This window comes from Carcharhinus amblyrhynchos, chromosome 2 (assembly GCF_965287045.1).
Source record: "Carcharhinus amblyrhynchos chromosome 2, sCarAmb.v2.hapA, whole genome shotgun sequence".
Classification (NCBI taxonomy): Eukaryota; Metazoa; Chordata; class Chondrichthyes; order Carcharhiniformes; family Carcharhinidae; genus Carcharhinus; species Carcharhinus amblyrhynchos.
Window position 1 is genome coordinate 151,141,291 of NC_137325.1, and position 18,977 is coordinate 151,160,267.

Consider the following 18,977-nt stretch of genomic DNA (forward strand, 5'->3'; position numbering starts at 1 on the left):
GGTGTGCCGCAGGGCTCAGTACTGGGACCTCTTCTCTTTGTAGTATATATAAATGACTTGGAAAATGGCTGGATTGGCGGGCAGCGAGGAGCAGTGTCTGGCAATACAACGGAATATTGATAGGCTAGTATATTGGACAGATATATGGCAAATGGAGTTTAATCCGGATAAATGTGAGGTGATGCATTTTGGCTGGAATAATGTAGAGGGGAGTTATATGATAAAGGGTAAGCCCATAAGGTGTATAGAAACGCAGCGAGACCTGGGGGTGCAAGTGCACAAGTCTTTGAAGGTGGCAGTGCAAGTGGAGAGTGTGGTGAAGAAAGCCTACGGTATGTTATCCTTTATAAGAAGGGGTATAGAGTATAAGAGCTGGAGTCTAATGTTGCAGTTGTATAGAATGTTGGTTAGGCCGCATTTGGAGTACTGCGTCCAGTTCTGGTCACCTTACTACCGGAAGGACGTGGAGACTCTGGAGAGAGTGCAGAGGAGGTTTACCAGGATGTTGCCTGGTATGGAAGGACTGGGTTATGAGGAAAGATTGAACAACTTGGGGCTGTTTTCCTTTGAAAGATGTCAACTGAGGGGGATCTAATAGAGGTATATAAGATTATGAAGGGTATAGATAGAGTAAACAGAGGTAAGCTATTTCCTGTGTTAGAGACACACAGTACGAGGGGCCATGGGCTTAAGGTGAGGGGGGAGAGGTATAGCACAGATATTAGAGGGAGGTTTTTCACACAGAGGGTAGTGGGGGTATGGAATGCTCTGCCAAGTAAGGTGGTGGAGGCAGATGGTGGAGTTGTTTAAGAGTAACTTAGACAGGCACATGAGTGGGTTGGGGTGGGAGGATATAGGAGATTGTTTTAAATAAGGTTCATTGGCATTGGGACATCCCTGGAAATGTAAAAGAATATGGTAATGATAATAATGTTTTTTCTCTTTTAATTCACAGGTTTTAAGTCGGTCCGCCTTGTTGACCAACGAGGGGCATACACGCGATGGGTCGTACTTGGGCTGCCCTTGAATGTTCGAGATTGGCCTAGTGCTTCATGTCGTTAGTGTGTGCTTAAACTGGACCAGATGCTGGGCAACACGACAGCTCAGTGACTATCACTGTTTGCTGTGCAGACACATGGATTTGGGCCAGTGTCTGTGGGAGTTTGCGCATTCTCCCTGTGCTTGCGTGGGTTTTCTCCGGGTGCTCCGGTTTCCTCCCACACCCCAAAGATGTGCTATTAGGCTGATTGGAAGTAATAAATTGTCCCTAAATTAGTTTCCCTCGATGTGGATTGCCATAAAACAATAGATAAGGGTCATGGGTGGAGGGTGGGACTGGTAATGTTAAAATGGCGGCGCGGGCTCGTTGGGCCGAAGGGCCTATTTCCCAGGCTGTTTTTGTTCTTTGTTCTTTGGGGTCTGACAAGGGTCTTATAAAGTTGCAGCATTACCTCCTGACTCCTAAACTCAATCCCTCGATTAATGAAGGCTAGCACACCATACGCCTTCTTGACCACATCCTCCACCTGCGAGGCCGATTTAAGAGTACTATGCACCCGGACCCCAAGGTCCTGATCCTCCACACTGCTAAGAGTCCTACCCTCGATATTGTACTCCTTCATCCCATTGGACCTGCCAGAATGGACCATTACACATTTATCCGCGTTGAAGTCCATCTGCCACTTCTCTGCCCAGTCATGCATCCTATCTATGTCTCGCTGCAACTCCTGACATCCCTCCAGACTATCCAGAACACCACCATCCAGGTCATTTATGAAAGTGACAAACAGCAAGGGTCTTAGAACAGATCCCTGGGGCACTCCCCTGGTGACCGACCTCCATGCAGAAAAAGACCCATCCACAACCACTCTCTGCCTTCTGCAGGCAAGCCAGTTCTGGATCCACGAGGCAACAGCCCCTTGGATCCCATACCCTCTCACTTTCTCAAGAAGTCTTGCGTGGGGGACCTTATCAAAAGCCTTGCTGAAGTCCATGTAAACCACATCCACCACTCTTCCTTCGTCAATGTGTTCAGTCACATTTTCAAAGAACTCAACTAGGCTCGTAAGGCACGACCTGCCCTTGACAAAGTCATGCTGACTATTTCTGATCTTACTAAACTTCTCTAAATGCTCATAAATCCTGTTCCTCAGGATCCTCTCCATGAACTTACCAACCACTGAGGGCAGACTCACCGGTCGGTAATTTCCCAGGCTATCCCTGTTCCCCTTCTTCAAAATAGGAACCACCCCCACAATCCTCCAATCCTCCGGAACCTCTCCTGTCTCCATCGACGACGCAAAGATCATCGCCAGGGGCTCTGCAATCACTTCCCTCACCTCTCACAGTAACCTGGGGTGCATCCCATCCGGTCCCGGCAAGTTATCTATCTTGATAGAATTTAAAAGTTCCAATACATCCTCTTTCTTAATGTCCACATACTCAATCTTTTCAGTCCACTGCAGACCTGCAGTACGACCTCCCAGATAATTTTCCACTGTGAATACCAAGGCAAAGTACTCATTAAGCACCTCTGCCATTTAGAACATAGAACATAGAACATTACAGCATAGTACAGGCCCTTCGGCCCTCGATGTTGCGCTGACCAGTGGAACCAATCTAATGACCCTCTAACCTAAACTATTCCAATGTTATCCATATGCCTATCCACTGACCATTTGAACGCCCTTAAAGTTGGCGAGTCCACAACTGCTGCAGGCAGGGCATTCCACGCCCTTACTACCCTCTGAGTAAAGAACCTACCTCTGACATCCGTCCTATAATTGCCACTCCTTAATTTAAAGCTATGTCCCCTCGTGTTAGCCATCACCATGCGAGGAAAAAGGCTCTCACTATCCACCCTGTCTAACCCGCTGATCATCTTGTATGCCTCAATTAGGTCACCTCTTAACTTTCTTCTTTCTAACGAAAATAACCTCAAGTCCCTCAGCCTTTCCTCATAAGACCTTCCCACCATACCAGGCAACATCCTGGTAAACCTCCTCTGCACCCTTTCCAATGCCTCCACATCCTTCTTATAATGTGGTTTTCTTCGGGTTCCACACAGACTTTTCCCCCTTCACCTTTTATAGGTCCAATCCCTTCACTTCTCATCCTTTCACTCTTCACATATTTGTAGAAGGCCTTGGGATTCTCCTTAATCTTACCTGCCAAGGCCTTCTCATGACCCCTCTGGCTCTCCTAATTTCCTTTTTAAGCTTCTTTCTACAAACCATATACTCCTCTAGATCCTTAACATCTCCTAGCTCTCTGAACCTTTTGAATGCCTTTCTTTTCTTCCTGACTAGGTTCATCACAACTTTGTGCACCATGGCTCCTGCGACCTACCAAAACCTCCCTGTCTCATCGGAACGTTGTCATGCAGAGCTCCAGACAAACATTCATTGAAAATCCACCACCTTCCTTCAGTACTTTCCCCCAAGAACACCTGCTTCCAGTTTACTCGTCCAATTTTCTGCCTGATGTCATCATATTTCCCCTTACTCCAGACAAACACCTTCCTAGCCTGCCTGATCCTATCTCTTTCCAATGCTATCGTGAAGGAGATAGAATTATGATCGCCATCCCCAAGATGCTCTCCCACCGAGAGATCCGACACCTGTCCTGGTTCATTAGCCAGCACCAGGTCAAGTACAGCCTCTCCTCTCGTAGGCTTATCCATGTACTGTGTCAGGAAACCCTCCTGAACACACCTAACAAACTCTTCCCCATCCAAACACCTTACCCTAGGGATATTCCAGTCGATGTTTGGGAAATTGAAGTCTCCCATCACGACAACTCTGTTATTATTACATCTCTCTAGGATCTGTTTCCCTATCTGCACCTCAACTTCCCTGTCACTATTGGGCGGCCAATAGAAAACACCCAGCAAAGTTATCGACCCCTTCCTGTTCCTAACTTCCACCCATAGAGACTCCGTAGACAGTCCCTCCATGGCGTCCACCTTCTCTACAGCCATGACACTATCCCTGATCAACAGTGCCACTCCGCCACCTCTTTTGCCTCCCTCCCTGTCTTTCCTGAAACATCTGAATCCTGGCACCTGAAGTATCCAGTCCTGTCCCTGAGACATCCAAGTCTCCGTAATGGCCACCACATCACGTTCCCAAGCAGCAATCCACACCCTAAGCTCATCCACTTTATTCACTACACTCCTGGTGTTAAAATAGACACCTCAGACCCTCGGTCTGGGCGCTTCCCTTCTCTATCACCCGTCTAACCTCCCTCTCATACTGTCTGCATTTCTTCTCTTCTTGGAAGCTAACCTCCTCGTTCTCAGTGACCTCATCTCGACTCCCTCCCCCCAACCTTTCTAGTTTTGATCAAACTATACCTCCCCAAATGTTCATAAATCTTGTCTCTCAGGATCTTCTCCATTAACTTACCAAACACTCAGGTTAGGCTCACCGGTCGATAATTTCCTGGGCTAGCTCTTTTCACTTTCTTGAATCTAGGAACATAAGAACATAAGAACATAAGAAATAGGAGCAGGAGTAGGCCATCCAGCCCTTCGAGCCTGCCCCGCCATTCAATAAGATCATGGCTGATCTGTCGCTGCTCAGTTCCACTTTCCCGCCCTCTCCCCATAACCCTTAATCCCCTCTCCTATCAAAAACCCATCAACCCGCGTCTTAAAAATATTTAGCGAGGCAGCCTCCACCACTTCAACGGGCAGAGAATTCCAGAGATTCACCACCCTTTGAGTGAAGAAGTTCCTCCTCAACTCCGTTCTAAACCGCCCCCCTTTTATCTTGAGGCTGTGCCCCCTAGTCCTATTGTCTTTTTTGAGCGGGAAGAGTCTTTCCACCTCTATCCTATCCATCCCATTCATCATCTTATACGTCTCAATGAGATCTCCTCTCATTCTTCTAAACTCTAACGAGTACAAGCCCAGTTTATTCAGCCTCTCTTCATAGCTCAACCCCCTCAACTCCGGTATCAGCCTAGTAAACCTCCTCTGCACTCCCTCCAAGGCCAAAATATCTTTGCGCAGGTGCGGCGCCCAAAACTGCACACAGTACTCCAGTTGCGGCCTCACCAATGCCCTATACAGCTGCAGCAAGACCTCCCTACTTTTATATTCAATCCCCCTCGCTATGAAGGCCAGCATCCCATTCGCCTTCCTGACCACCTGCTGCACCTGCAAGCTGGGTTTTTGCGACTCATGCACAAGGACCCCGAGGTCCCTCTGCACCGTCGCCTGCTGCAGTTTTTCGCCTCGTAAGTAATAGTCCTTCCTACCATTTTTCCTACCAAAGTGGACCACCTCACACTTGCCAACATTAAATTCCATTTGCCATTTCCTGGCCCATTCGCCCAGCCTATCTAGATCCTTCTGCAGACTCTCAACACCCTCCGCACAATTTGCCGTTCCCCCAATCTTGGTGTCATCAGCAAATTTCGACACTCTACACTCGGTTCCCTCCTCCAGATCATCTATATAAATGGTAAAAAGCTGAGGCCCCAGCACCGACCCCTGGGGCACTCCACTAGTCACCATCCGCCAATCCGAATAGCACCCGTTGACCCCCACTCTCTGCCTCCTATTTGACAACCAATCCTCTATCCACGCTAACACCCTACCCCCAACTCCATGTCCCTCGACCTTCTGCAATAACCTCTTGTGAGGCACTTTGTCAAACGCCTTCTGAAAATCTAGAAAGACCACATCCACCGGCTCTCCTCTATCCACCGCCCTAGACACATCCTCATAGAACTCCAGTAAATTTGTCAGACACGACTTCCCTTTAATGAAACTGTGCTGCGTCTGCTCTATCAAGCAATTCCCTTCAAGATGCTTTGCAATTTCCTCCTTAATGACAGATTCTAACATTTTACCTACCACAGACGTTAAACTAACCGGCCTATAATTCCCCGCCTTTTGCCTGGCACCCTTCTTAAACAACGGCGTAACATTAGCCGTTTTCCAATCATCCGGCACTTCCCCGGAATCCAGCGACGTTTGGAAAATAACCACCAAGGCATCCACTATCACATCTGCAATCTTCCAATCCTCCAGAACCTCTCCTGTCTCCATTGATGATGCAAAGATCATTGCCAGAGGCTCTGCAATCTCTTCCCTCGCCTCCCACAGTAACCTGGGGTACATCCCATCCGGTCCCGGCGACTTATCTATCTTGATGCTTTTCAAAAGCTCCAACACATCCTCTTTCTTAATGTCAACATGCTCAAGCTTTTCAGTCCGCCGCAAACCTGCGCTAAAACCACCCAGATCCTTTTCCACCGTGAATACCGAAGTATTCATTGAGCACCTCTGCTATTTCTACCGGTTCTATATAAACTTTCCCATTGTCATATTTGATAGGTCCTATTCCTTCACATCTCATCCTTTTGTTCTTCACATACTTGTAGAACACCTTGGGGTTTTCCTTAATCTTACCTGCTAAGGCCTTCTCATGACCCCTCCTGGCTCTCCTAATTTCCTTAAGTTCCTTCCTACAAGTCGTATACTCGTCTAGATCCCTAACATTTCCTAGCTCCCTGAACCTTTTGTACACTTCTTTTCTTCTTGACTAAATTCATTACAACTTTCGTGCACCATGGTTCCTGTAAGCTACCAAAACTTCCCTGTCTCATCGGAACGTTGTCGTGCAGAACTCCAGACAAACATTCCTTGAAAATCCACCACATTACTTCTGTACGTTTCCCCGAGAAAACCTCCTTCCAATTTATGCCTCTAATTTCCTGCCTGATGGCTTCATAATTCCCCTTACTCCAGATAAACACTTTCCTAGCTTGCCTGATCCTATCTCTCTCCAATGCTAATGTAAAGGAGATAGAGTTATGATCACTATCCCCAAAATGCTCTTCCATTGAGAGATCCGACACTTGTCCAGGTTCATTCCCTAATATCAAATCAACACTGTCTTCTTGAACCATGGCAGTCAAAAGATGTGTAGTTAGTGGATTAGCCATGCTAGATTGCCCCTTATTGTCCAGAAGATTGGTAGGATAAATACATGGGATACCAGGCAACATCCTGGTAAATCTTTTCTGTACTCTCTCCAAAGCCTCCACATTCTTCAGGTAGTGTGGCAACCAGTATTGAACACTATGTTCCAAGTGCGGCCTAACTAAGTTTCTATAAAGCTGCAACATGACTTGCCAATTTTTAAACTCAATGCTTCGGTCGATGAAGGCAAGCATGCCGTATGCCTTCTTGACTACCTTCTCCACCTGCATTGCTACTTTCAGTGACCTTTACCTGTACACCCAGATCCCTCTGCCTATCAATGGTCTTAAGGGTTCTGCCATTTTCTGTATATTTCCTAACTGCATTAGACTCTCCGCCCAAGTCTCCAACTGATCTATATCCTGCTGTTTCCTTTGATGGTCCTCATCGCTGTTCGCAAATCCACTAACCTTTGTGTCATCCGCAAACTTACTAATCAAACCAGTTACATTTTCCTCCAAATCATTTATATATATGACAAACAGCAAAGATCCCAGCACTGATCCCTGAGGAACACCACTTGTCACAGCCCTCCATTTAGAAATGCACCCTTCCACTGCTATCCTCTGTCTTCTTTGACTGAGCCAGTTTTGTATCCACCTTGCCAGTTCACCTCTGATCCCATACGATTTCACCTTCTGCACCAGTCTGCAATCAGGGACCATGTCAAAGGCCTTACTGAAGTCCATGTAGACAACATCCACTGCCCTGCCCTCATCAATCATCTTCATCACTTCCTCAAAAAATCCAATCAAGTTTGTGAGACACGACCTCCCCTTCACAAAACCATGTTGCCTCTCACTGATACATCCATTTATTTCCAAGTGGAAATAAATCCTGTTTCGAAGAATCCTCGCCAATAATTTCCCTACCACTGATGTAAGGCTCACCGGCCTGTAATTACTTGGATTATTCTCGCTACCCTTCTTAAACAAAGAAACAACATTAGCTATTCTTCAATCCTCTTGGATTGTAGCCTGTAGCCAGTGAGGATACAAAGATTTGTCTCAAGGCCCCAGCAATTTCCTCCCTTGCCTCTCTCAGTATTCTGGGGTATATTCCATCAGGCCCTGGAGACTCGTCTACCTTGATATTTATCAAGAACCCCAATACCTCCTCCGTTTTAATTTCAACGTGACTCAAACTATCTACACATCCTTTTCCAGACTCATCAACCACCAACTCCTTCTCTTTGGTGAATACTGACGCAAAATACTCATTTAATACCTCGCCCATTTCCTCTGGATCCACCCATAGATTCCCTCCCTTGTCCTTGAGTGGGCCAACCCTCTCCCTGGCTACCCTTTTACTCTTTATATATGTATAAAAAGCCTTGGGATTTTCCTTAATCCTGCTTGTCAATGCTTTTTCATGACCCATTTTAGTCTTCCTTACTCCTTGCTTAAGTTTCTTTCTACTTTCATTGTATTCCACACTTGCTTTGTGTTTTCCTAGCCTCCTAGCTTTGACAAATGCTTCCTTTTTCTCATTGACTCAGTTCACAATATCTCTCTTTATCCAAGGTTCCCAAAACTTGCCATACTTATCCTTCATCTTTACAGGAATGTGCCGATCCTGAATCCATATCAATTTACACTTGAAAGACTCCACATGCCAGATGTTGACTTGCCCTCAAACATCTGCCCCCAATCTACATTCTTCAGTTCCTGCCTAATATTGCTGTAATTAGCCTTCCCCCAGTTTAGCACCTTAACTTGAGGACTACACTTACCTTCATCCATCAGCACCTTAAAGCTTACTGAATTGTGGTCACTGTTCCTGAACTGCTCCCCTACTGAAACATCGACCATCTGGCCGGGCTCATTCCCCAATACCAGGTCCAGTATGTCTCCTTCCCTAGTTGGACTTTCTACATACTGTTTCAGGAAGCCCACCTGGATGTTCCTTACAAACTCTGCACCATCCACGTCCCTAGAAACATAGAAAATCTGCAGTGCAGTAAGGCCCTTCGGCACACAAAGTTGTGCTGAACATGCCCCTACCTTAGAGATTACTAGGCTTACCTATAACTCTCTATCTTACTAAGTTCCATGTACTTATCTAAAAGTCTCTTAGAAGACCCTATCGAATCCACCTCCACCAGTGTTGCTGGCAGCCGATTCCACGCACCCACCACTCTGAGGGAAAAACTTATCCCTGACATCTCCTCTACTCCCCAGCACCTTAAACTGTGTCCTCTTGTGGAAACCATTTCAGCCCTGGGAAAAAATCTCTGACTATCCACTCGATCAATACCTCTCAACATCTTATACACCTCTATCAGGTCACCCCTCATCCTTCGTCTCTCTAAGGAGAAAAGGCCGAGCTCCTCTACCATCCTATTTGACCTGCCAAAATTAACCACTTCACACTTATCTGGGTTGAACTCCATCTGCCACTTCTCTGCCCAGTCTTGCATCCTATCAATGCCTTGCTGCAACTTCTGACATCCCTCCAAACTATCCACAACACCTCCAACCTTTGTGTCATCAGCAAATTTACCAACCCATCCCTCCACTTCCTCATCCAGATCATTTGTAAAAATCACAAAGAGTAAGGGTCTCAGAACAGGTTCCTGGGGTACTCCATTGTTGGCCGACCTCCCTGCAGAATATGACCCATCTATAACTCTTTGCCTTCTGTGGAAGCCAGTTTCTAATCCACAAAACAACATCCCCTTGGTTCCCATGCCCCCTCACCATCTCAATAAGCCTTGCATGGGGGACTTTATCAATTGAGGGGATAAGACAGATAAGGCAGATAAGGCAAAGGAGAATCCAAAGAGCATCTGCAAATTTGTAAAGGGCAAAAGAATAATTAGGAAGAGAGCAGGGCCTCTTAAGGATCAACAAGGTCATCTTGTGCGGGTCCACAAGAGATGGGTGACTTCCTAAATGAATATTTCTCATCAGTATTCACTCTTGAGAAAAGCATGGATGTTTGGTAACTTGGGGAAATAAATAGTGATGTCTTGAGAAGTGTACATATTACATAGAAGGAAGTGCTGGAAGTCTTAAAGTGCATCAAGGTAGATAAATCCCTGGAACCTGATGAAATGTGTCCCAGGATACTGTGGGAGGCTAAGGAGGAAATTGTGGGTGTCCTAGCAGAGATATTTGAATCACCGACAGCCCCAGGTGAGGTACCTGAAGATTGGAGGGTGGCAAATGTTATGCTTTTGTTTAAGAAGGGCTGCACGGAAGAGCCTGGGAGCTATAGGCTGATAAGCCTCACATCGGTGGTGGGTAAGTTGTTGCAAGGTACCCCGAGAGACAGGACCTACAGTCATTTTGGGGGGCAAGGACTGATTAGGGACAGTCAGCATGGTTTTGTGAGTGGAAAATTATGTCTCACAAATTTGATTGAGCTCTTTGAAGGGGTAACCAAGAAGGTAGATGAGAGCAGTGCGGTTGATGTTGTCTACATGGACTTTAGGAAGGCCTTTGACAAGATACTGCATGGTAGGTTGTTGCATCAGGTTAAATCTCATGGGATACAGGGTGAGGTATCTAAATGGATACAAAATTGGCTTCTTGACAGAAGACAGAGGGTACTTATAAAGGGTTGTTTTTCAAACTGGAGGCCTGTGTCCAGAGATGTACCTCAGGGATCTTGTGGTCTGATAGTCTTAAAAGACTCAGGGCTGTCTGTCCAGGTGGTGGGAGAGGGGTGGGCCTGCCGGGATGGGGGTCAGGACCGTTGGGGGGGCAGTATCAGAGAGATCAGTACTGTCTGGTGTGGGGGGAGTAATCAGGGCTGGCGCAGAGAGGTCCAGGAGACCAGCGATCAGGGAGTGAGGGGGGTTGCTGGGGAGATGGGTGGGGCGGTGGGGGGGATGGTGGCGGGGGGCGGGGGGACTGGATAGTGACAGGATGGCCAATGATGCAGGGTCACAGGGCTGGCCAGTGATTGAGCTGGCCTTCACTCGGGAGGCCAGCAGACAGGGCCCACTGTGCCTACACTGATCTTGGAGCTGACAGATTGGTACATGCGTCGTGACCCACTCAGTGCTATGCTGCTGGTCTCTCCAGTGGGAATAGGCCTTGCCCAGTGGTTTCTGGAGTCAAGCACGCCAGTGTACTCTGCAGTGTGCAGGAGATGCATTCTGAAAAAATAGCAGGATTTACTCCAGATTTTACACAAACTTGACATGTTTGTTGGGAGAATTGCCCCAGTAAATCTATGCCTCACTCCAGCATTGTCCCATTTCTGTACACCCTCTTACTCCCTATGACCCTCATTAAATCCCTCTACCTCGACAAGAAGCTCAGCTTTCTGGCACTGAATCAGGCCCAGAATTCCTTCGACGTTTTGCTGCTATTGTGGTGACTCAGGAGGATCGATATCACAATTCCATTCATCGCACTCTGCAGGTGCCGGTAAAATTCCTGCTGCTGTTCTGGTGGTTGGTGGAGTGGGAGAGGGAGTGAGGGGCTATTTCTGCCTTCTTTTTGACTGTTTATTCTGTTTTATTCCAGGGAAGATTAGCTCTGCAAGGTCTCAGCCCCATCTCACTATACAAGCTCATTCCTCAGATGCCGTAACTCCCCGGGTCACCAACCTCCTGGGAAAGTGGCACCAGGTATGGAACCAGGCACTGGACAGAAAGAATCGGTTGCAGAACCAACTCCGAATGCTTTGTGAGGTGAGGACAGTCTGCATTGTAGCTGGCCAAAATGTAGAACTCACACATGTACGTTATCCACAAATACAGACACATCACATGCAGCACATCTGCTTGAGAATATTCAGCTATTTAATGAGTGTTAAGACACTAGGAAGTACCGAGGACCAGAGGGACCTTGGGATCCCGGTCCATAGATTCCTGAAGGCAGCAGAACAGGTAAATAAGGTGGTTGAGAAGACACATTGTGTATTTGCCTTTAATAGCCGAAGCATCAAATACAAGAGCAGGGAGCTGCATAAAACCCTGGTTAGGCCACAACTAGATTAGCGTGCAGTTCTGGTCACACACATAGGAAAGATGTGACTACAGTAGAGAGGAAGGAAACTTAGGAAGGAAACTTAGAAAGGAAACCAGAACTAGAGGGCACAGCCTCAAAATAAGGGGTCAGTTTAGAATAGAGCTGAGGAGGAACAACTTCTGTCAGAGGGTAGTGAATCTCTGGAATTCTCTACCCATTGAAGTGGTGGAGGCTACCTCGTTGAATATATTTAAGTCATGGGTAGATATATTTCTGATCAATAAGGGAATTAAGGGTTATGGGGAGCAGGTGGGTAAGTGGAACTGAACCACTTCAGATCAGCCATGATCTTATCAAATGGTGGGGCAGGCTCGAAGGGCTAGGTGGCCGACTCCTGCTCCTATTTCTTATGTTCTTATCTTCTTATGTAGGAGGTTCACCAGGATGTTGCCTGGACTGAAGCATTTCAGCTATGAAGAGAGGCTGATTAGGCTGGGGTTATTTTCCTGAGAGGAAAGAAGAATGAGGGGGGAACCTGATTGAGGTGTCCAAAGTTATGAGAGATATATATAGGATGGATGAAGCATTTCCCTGTAGTAGAAGGGTCAGGAACCAGGGAGCATAGTTTTAAGGTAAAAGGCAGGAGATTTAGAAGGGATTTGAGGAAAAACCTTTTCATCCAGGGAGTGGTGGGAATCTGGAACTCACTGCCTGAAAGGTTGGTAGAGGCAGGAACCCTCAGAGCATTTGACAAGTATTTAGATGAGACTTTGAAACACCACACACACAAGGCTACAGACCAAGTGCTGGAAACTAGGATTTAGAATAGATAGGAGCCTGATGGCCTGCACAGACAAAATGGGAGGAAGTGCCTCCTTCTACTCACCAAACCCCATATCCTTTAATACTCTTGATTAACCAGCAGTGACTGGCTGGGGTGAGGGGAGGGACGGTTTCAGAAACAACCAATCACATTCAAATAAAATAATGGAACCAAATTAAAATGTGGTGCTTCAGAAAAGCAGGTCAGTGATTGGTTGGTGTGGACATCGTTTCAGCTGTCTTTAAACTTGGGAATTTATTCAAAATGGAAGCCAGAACATTAACAAATTGTAATGACAATGAGTTAGCAAAGGTCTAGATGTATTTCTCCAGATCAATTGTTGAACCAAACTGATTCTAAAAGAGGGAATAGGTTGGGTATCCCAGATCTGTTGCTGAAATTCCCAAGTATGTGAGAACATCAGGACACTCCCTGTATCTTGGGACAATATATGTGCAGGAAGTTTCTCTAGACTATTTCACTTTGAGGTTAGGATTTTCAAGCTTTGGGGAGGGAGGGGGGAGGAGCTAGAGTCATTGCAGGGCATTGAGAAGTTTGTTAGTTTCCTATGTTGTGGTTGACGAACTGGCCAACTAACCACAGGAGAATCAGGGTCAGCTTCCAATCATTTATTCATGATTCAGGCATCGATTGAAGGAGCGCAGAGAAAGTTGTGGAGCAGCACCCTCCTGTCAGACTGCGATAACACTGATTCCTCACACAGCAATCATACAGACAGCTCTCAGCTCCACATCACAGATACAGCCTTATCACAGTTATTCAGCACACAGAAATTGTTTTTAAATTCTGATCTTAGAACATAGAACAGTACAGCACAGTACAGGCCCTTCGGCCCTCAATGTTGTGCCAAGCTATGTCCAAACCCAAGATCAAGCTATCCCACTCCCTATCATTCTGGAGTGCTCCATGTGCCTATCCAAAAACCGCTTGAAAGTTCCTAAAGTGTCCGACTCCACTATCACAGCAGGCAGTGTATTTCACACCCCAACCACTCTCTGAGTGAAGAATCTACCTCGGACATCCCTCCTATATCTCCCACCATGAACCTTATAGTTATGCCCCCTAGTAACAGTTACATCCACCTGAGGAAATAGTCTCTGAACGTCCACTCTATCTATCCCCCTCATCATCTTATAAACCTCTATTAAATCGCCCATCATCTTCCTCTGCTCTAAAGAGAAAAGCCCCAGCTCCCTCAACCTTTCCTTATAAGACCTACCCTCCAAACCAGGCAGCATCCTGGTAAATCTCTGCGCTCTCTCCAATGCTTCCACATCTGGATGGGATGTACCCCAGGTTACTGTGGGAGGTGAGGGAAGTGATTGCAGAGCCCTTGGCGATGATCTTTGCATCGTCGATGGAGATGGGAGAGGTTCCGGAGGATTGGAGGATTGTGGATGTGGTTCCTATTTTCAAGAAAGGGAACAGGGATAGCCTGGGAAATTATCGACCGGTGAGTCTGACTTCAGTGGTTGGTAAATTGATGGAGAGGATTCTGAGGGACAGGATTTATGAGCATTTAGAGAAGTCTAATATGATCAAAAATAGTCAGCAGGGCTTTGTCGAGGGCAGGTCGTGCCTTACGAGCCTAGTTGAGTTCTTTGAAAATGTGACTGAACACATTGACGAAGGAAGAGCGGTGAATGTGGTTTACATAGACTTCAGCAAGGCATTTGATAAGGTCCCCCATGCAAGACTTCTTGAGAAGGTGAGAAGGCATGGGATCCAAGGGGCTTTGGCCTTGTGGATCCAGAACTGGCTTGCCTGCAGAACACAGTAAAAAGTCTGACAACACCAGGTTTAAGTCCAACCGATTTATTTGATAGTAAACTCACTAGCTTTCGGGGTTAGTCCCTTCGTCAGGTGAATGGAGAGTTCTGGCCTCAGACAGAGCATATAAAGCACAGACAGTTTACAGATTACTAAATCTAAATTTACAGATCAGTAATCTGTAAACTGTCTGTGCTTTATATGCTCTGTCTGAGGCCAGAACTCTCCATTCACCTGACGAAGGGACTAACCCCGAAAGCTAGTGAGTTTACTATCAAATAAATCGGTCGGACTTAAACCTGGTGTTGTCAGACTTTTTACTGTGTTTACCCCAGTCCAACGCCGGCATATCCACATCTTGCCTGCAGAAGGCAGAGAGTGGTTGTGGATGGGTCTTTTTCTACATGGAGGTCGGTCACCAGTGGAGTGCCCCAGGGATCTGTTCTAGGACCCTTGCTGTTTGTCATTTTCATAAATGACCTGGATGAGGAAGTGGAGGGATGGGTTAGTAGGTTCGCCGACGATACGAAGGTTGGTGGTGTTGTGGATAGTCTGGAGGGATGTCAGAAGTTGCAGTGTGACATAGATAGGATGCAAAACTGGGCAGAGAAGTGGCAGATGAACTTCAACGCGGATAAGTGTGTCGTGGTCCATTTTGGCAGAACCAATGGGATGAAGGAGTACAATATCAAGGGTAGGAGTCTTAGCTGGGTTGAAGAGCAGAAGGATCTTGGGGTCCGGGTCCATAGTACTCTTAAATCGATCTCGCAGGTGGAGAATGTGGTCAAGAAGGCATATGGTGTACTGGCCTTCATTAATCGAGGGATTGAGTTTAGGAGTCAGGAGGTAATGCTGCAACTTTATAAGACCCTTGTCAGACCCCACTTGGAGTACTGTGTGCAGTTCTGGTTGCCTCACTACAGGAAGGATGTGGAAGCTATTGAGAGGGTGCAGAGGAGATTTACAAGGATGTTACCTGGATTGGGAGGCATGCCTTAGGTTGAGGGAGCTAGGTCTCTTCTCCCTGGAGAGACGAAAGTTGAGAGGCGACCTGATAGAGATTTATAAGATGTTGAGAGGAATAGATAGGGTGGATTCTCGGAGGCTATTTCCCAGGGCTGAAATGGTCGCTACAAGAGGACACAGGTTTAAGGTGCTGGGAAGCAAGTACAGAGGAGATGTTAGGGGTAAGTTTTTCACTCAGAGGGTGGTGAGTGAGTGGAATCGGCTGCCGTCAGAGGTGGTGGAGGCGAACTCGCTGGGGTCTTTTAAAAGACTTCTGGATGAGTATATGGGATCTAATGGCATTGGGAGTTACAGATAGTTCTATGGCTTGGTAGGTATGGATGTGATCGACGCAAATTGTGGACCGAAAGGCCTGTTTGTGCTGTAGTGTTCTACGTTCTAAGAATGATCAAGAGGTCTCTCATTTACAACAGAGATGAGGAGAAATTTCTTCTTTCACAGGGCTGTTTGTCCTTAGAATTCTCTTCCCCAGGGAGTATGGGGGGTTGGGTCAGTGGATTTATGCATGACTTGTTGAGGGTAGTGGGGGGAAAATGAAGCTCAGGCCACAGATCAGTCATATTCATATTGTATGTGGGAGCAGGCCTGAGGGACCGAATGGCCTACTTCCTCCATTTGATCAATTCTGTTATTTTTACATATAAAACTTGGGATAATGAAGTCAGTGAGAAAGTCATCTTGTTCTACTACCAATTTCAGCTGCAGGAATTTGAGAATTTCAGTTTCAACGTGTGGAGGAAGCGATACCTGCAGTGGATCAGCAGCAAGAAATCTCGTGTGGTGGATATTTTCCGATGTATCGACAAGGATCAGGATGGACAAATCAGTCAAGAGAAGTTTATGCAGAACGTTCTTGCCTCCAGTGAGCTGCCATCTGGTTATTTCCATGTGTTTGTGATTGAGGGACAGAGACAGTGAGTTCAGAAATAACAACAGATAATGCCCATCAATGCAACAGGAACGGCAGCATCAGTGCCGAGAGAAACAGAGTTTACATTCTGAGCCAATATGATCCCTATTCAGAATAAAAGAGAGGGCGAAATGTGTAGAATTTAAGAACATAAGGACATAAGAAATAGGAGCAGGAGTAGGCCATCTAGCCCTTCGAGCCTGCCCCGCCATTCAATAACATCATGGCTGATCTGTCGTGGCTCAGTTCCACATTCCCGCCCTCTCCCCATAACCCTTAATCCCCTCTCTTATCAAAAACCCATCAACCCGCATCTTAAAAATATTTAGCGAGGTAGCCTCCACCACTTCAACGGGCAGAGAATTCCAGAGATTCACCACCCTTTGAGTGAAGAAGTTCCTCCTCAACTCCGTTCTAAACCGCCCCCCCTTTATCTTGAGGCTGTGCCCCCTAGTCCTACTGTCCTTTCTGAGCGGGAAGAGCCTCTCCACCTCTATCCTATCCATCCCATTCATCATCTTATATGTCTCAATGAGATCTCCCCTCATTCGTCTAAACTCTAACGAGTACAAGCCTAGTTTATTCAGCCTATAGTTCAACCCCCTCAACTCCGGAATCAGCCTAGTAAACCTCCTCTGCACTCCCTCCAAGGCCAAAATATCCTTGCGTAAGTGCGGCGACCAAAACTGCACACAGTACTCCAGCTGCGGCCTCACCAGTGCCCTATACAGCTGCAGCAAGACCTCCCTACTTTTATACTCAATCCCCCTCGCTATGAAGGCCAGCATCCCATTTGCCTTCTTGACCACCTGCTGCACCTGTAGGCTGGGTTTTTGCGACTCATGCACAAGGACCCTGAGGTCCCTCTGCACCGTTGCATGCTGCAGTTTTTCGCCATGTAAGCAATAGTCCTTCCTACCATTATTCCTACCAAAGTGGACAACCTCACATTTGCCGACATTAAAGTCCATTTGCCAGTTCCTGGCCCATTCGCCCAGCCTATCTAAATCCTTCTGCAGACTCTCCACACCCTCCGCACAATTTGCCGTTCCACCAATCTTGGTGTCATCAGCAAATTTCGACACCATACGCTCGGTTCCCTCCTCCAGATCATCTATATAAATGGTAAATAGCTGAGGCTCCAGCACCAACCCCTGGGGCACTTCACTAGTCACTAACCGCCAATCCGAATAGCACCCATTGACCCCCACTCTCTGCCTCCTATTTGACAGCCAATCCTCTATCCATGCTAACACCCTACCCCCAACTCCATGCGCCCTGACCTTCTGTAATAACCTCTTGTGAGGCACCTTATCAAACGCCTTCTGAAAATCGAGAAAGACCACATCCACCGGCTCTCCTCTATCCACCACCCTAGACACATCCTCATAGAACTCCAATAAATTCGTCAGACACGACTTCCCCTTAACGAAACCGTGCTGCGTCTGCTCTATCAAACAATTCTCCTCAAGATGCCTCGCTATTTTCTCCTTGATCACGGATTCAAGCATGTTACCTACAACAGACGTTAAACTAACCAGCCTATAATTCCCTGCCTTTTGCCTGCCACCCTTCTTAAACAACAGCGTAACATTAGCCATTTTCCAATCTTCTGGCACTTCCCCGGAATCCAGCAAGGTTTGGAAAATAATCACCAAGGCATCCACTATCACCTCTGCCATTTCTTTCAGAGCCCTCGGATGCATTCCATCCGGTCCTGGGGTCTTGTCCACAATCAGTCCCTCCAGCCTGTCGAGCACCGCCTCTCTAGTAACAATAATGTCATTCAGGCCCTCCACTCCTACCATCTTTCCATCGCTAACACCCGGCAAATTATTCACGTCCTCCTCTGTGAAGACTGAAACAAAAAAGTTATTCAAGGCCTCAGCCATTTCCCCATCCCCTACCACTAAGTCCCCCCTCTCATCCTCTAAGGGTCCAATGTTCACCCTAGCCAGCCTCTTCCTTTTTATATATTTATAAAAACTCTTGCTATCCTTTTTTATATTAATTTGAGAAAGGGAGAAGGGAGGTGGTGGAGATAACAATGTCAGGAATCGGTCAGAGCTAACGAGAGATTGACAAAGATGACATGGACGCATTCACTGTGTATACAGACTATTGCTGTGGGACACACGCTGTGTACAGACTATCACTGTGGGACACACGCTGTGTACAGACTATCGCTGTGGGGCACACGCTGTGTACAGACTATCGCTGTGGGACACACGCTGTGTACAGACTGTGTCTGGGAGATTAACATTGTGTCCAATCTGTCACTGTGGGACACTGTGCACAGATTGTGTCTGAGGGACACACATGCTCTGTACAGACTGTGTCTAAGGGTCTGCTACCCTCAGTCAAAGAAAGACAGAGGGTAGCAGTGGAAGGGTGTGTTTCTGAATCGAGGGCTGTGACAAGTGGTGTTCCTCAGGGATCAGTGCTGGGACCTTTGTTGTTTGTAATATATATAAATGATCTGGAGGAAAATGTAATCGGATTGATTAG

At 46.8% G+C, this 18,977-nt stretch overlaps 1 protein-coding gene across 1 annotated transcript in view; it reads left to right on the forward strand.

Annotated features, from left to right (window-relative positions):
• Positions 1-18,977, forward strand: part of LOC145359643 (microtubule-actin cross-linking factor 1, isoforms 6/7-like) — a 163,427-nt gene that overhangs the window by 61,278 nt on the left and 83,172 nt on the right. Inside the window, exons 7-8 of the mRNA XM_080214354.1 lie at positions 11,473-11,639; positions 16,259-16,421. Coding sequence (XP_080070480.1) covers positions 11,473-11,639; positions 16,259-16,421 — 330 coding nt within the window. The remainder of the gene's footprint in view (positions 1-11,472; positions 11,640-16,258; positions 16,422-18,977) is intronic.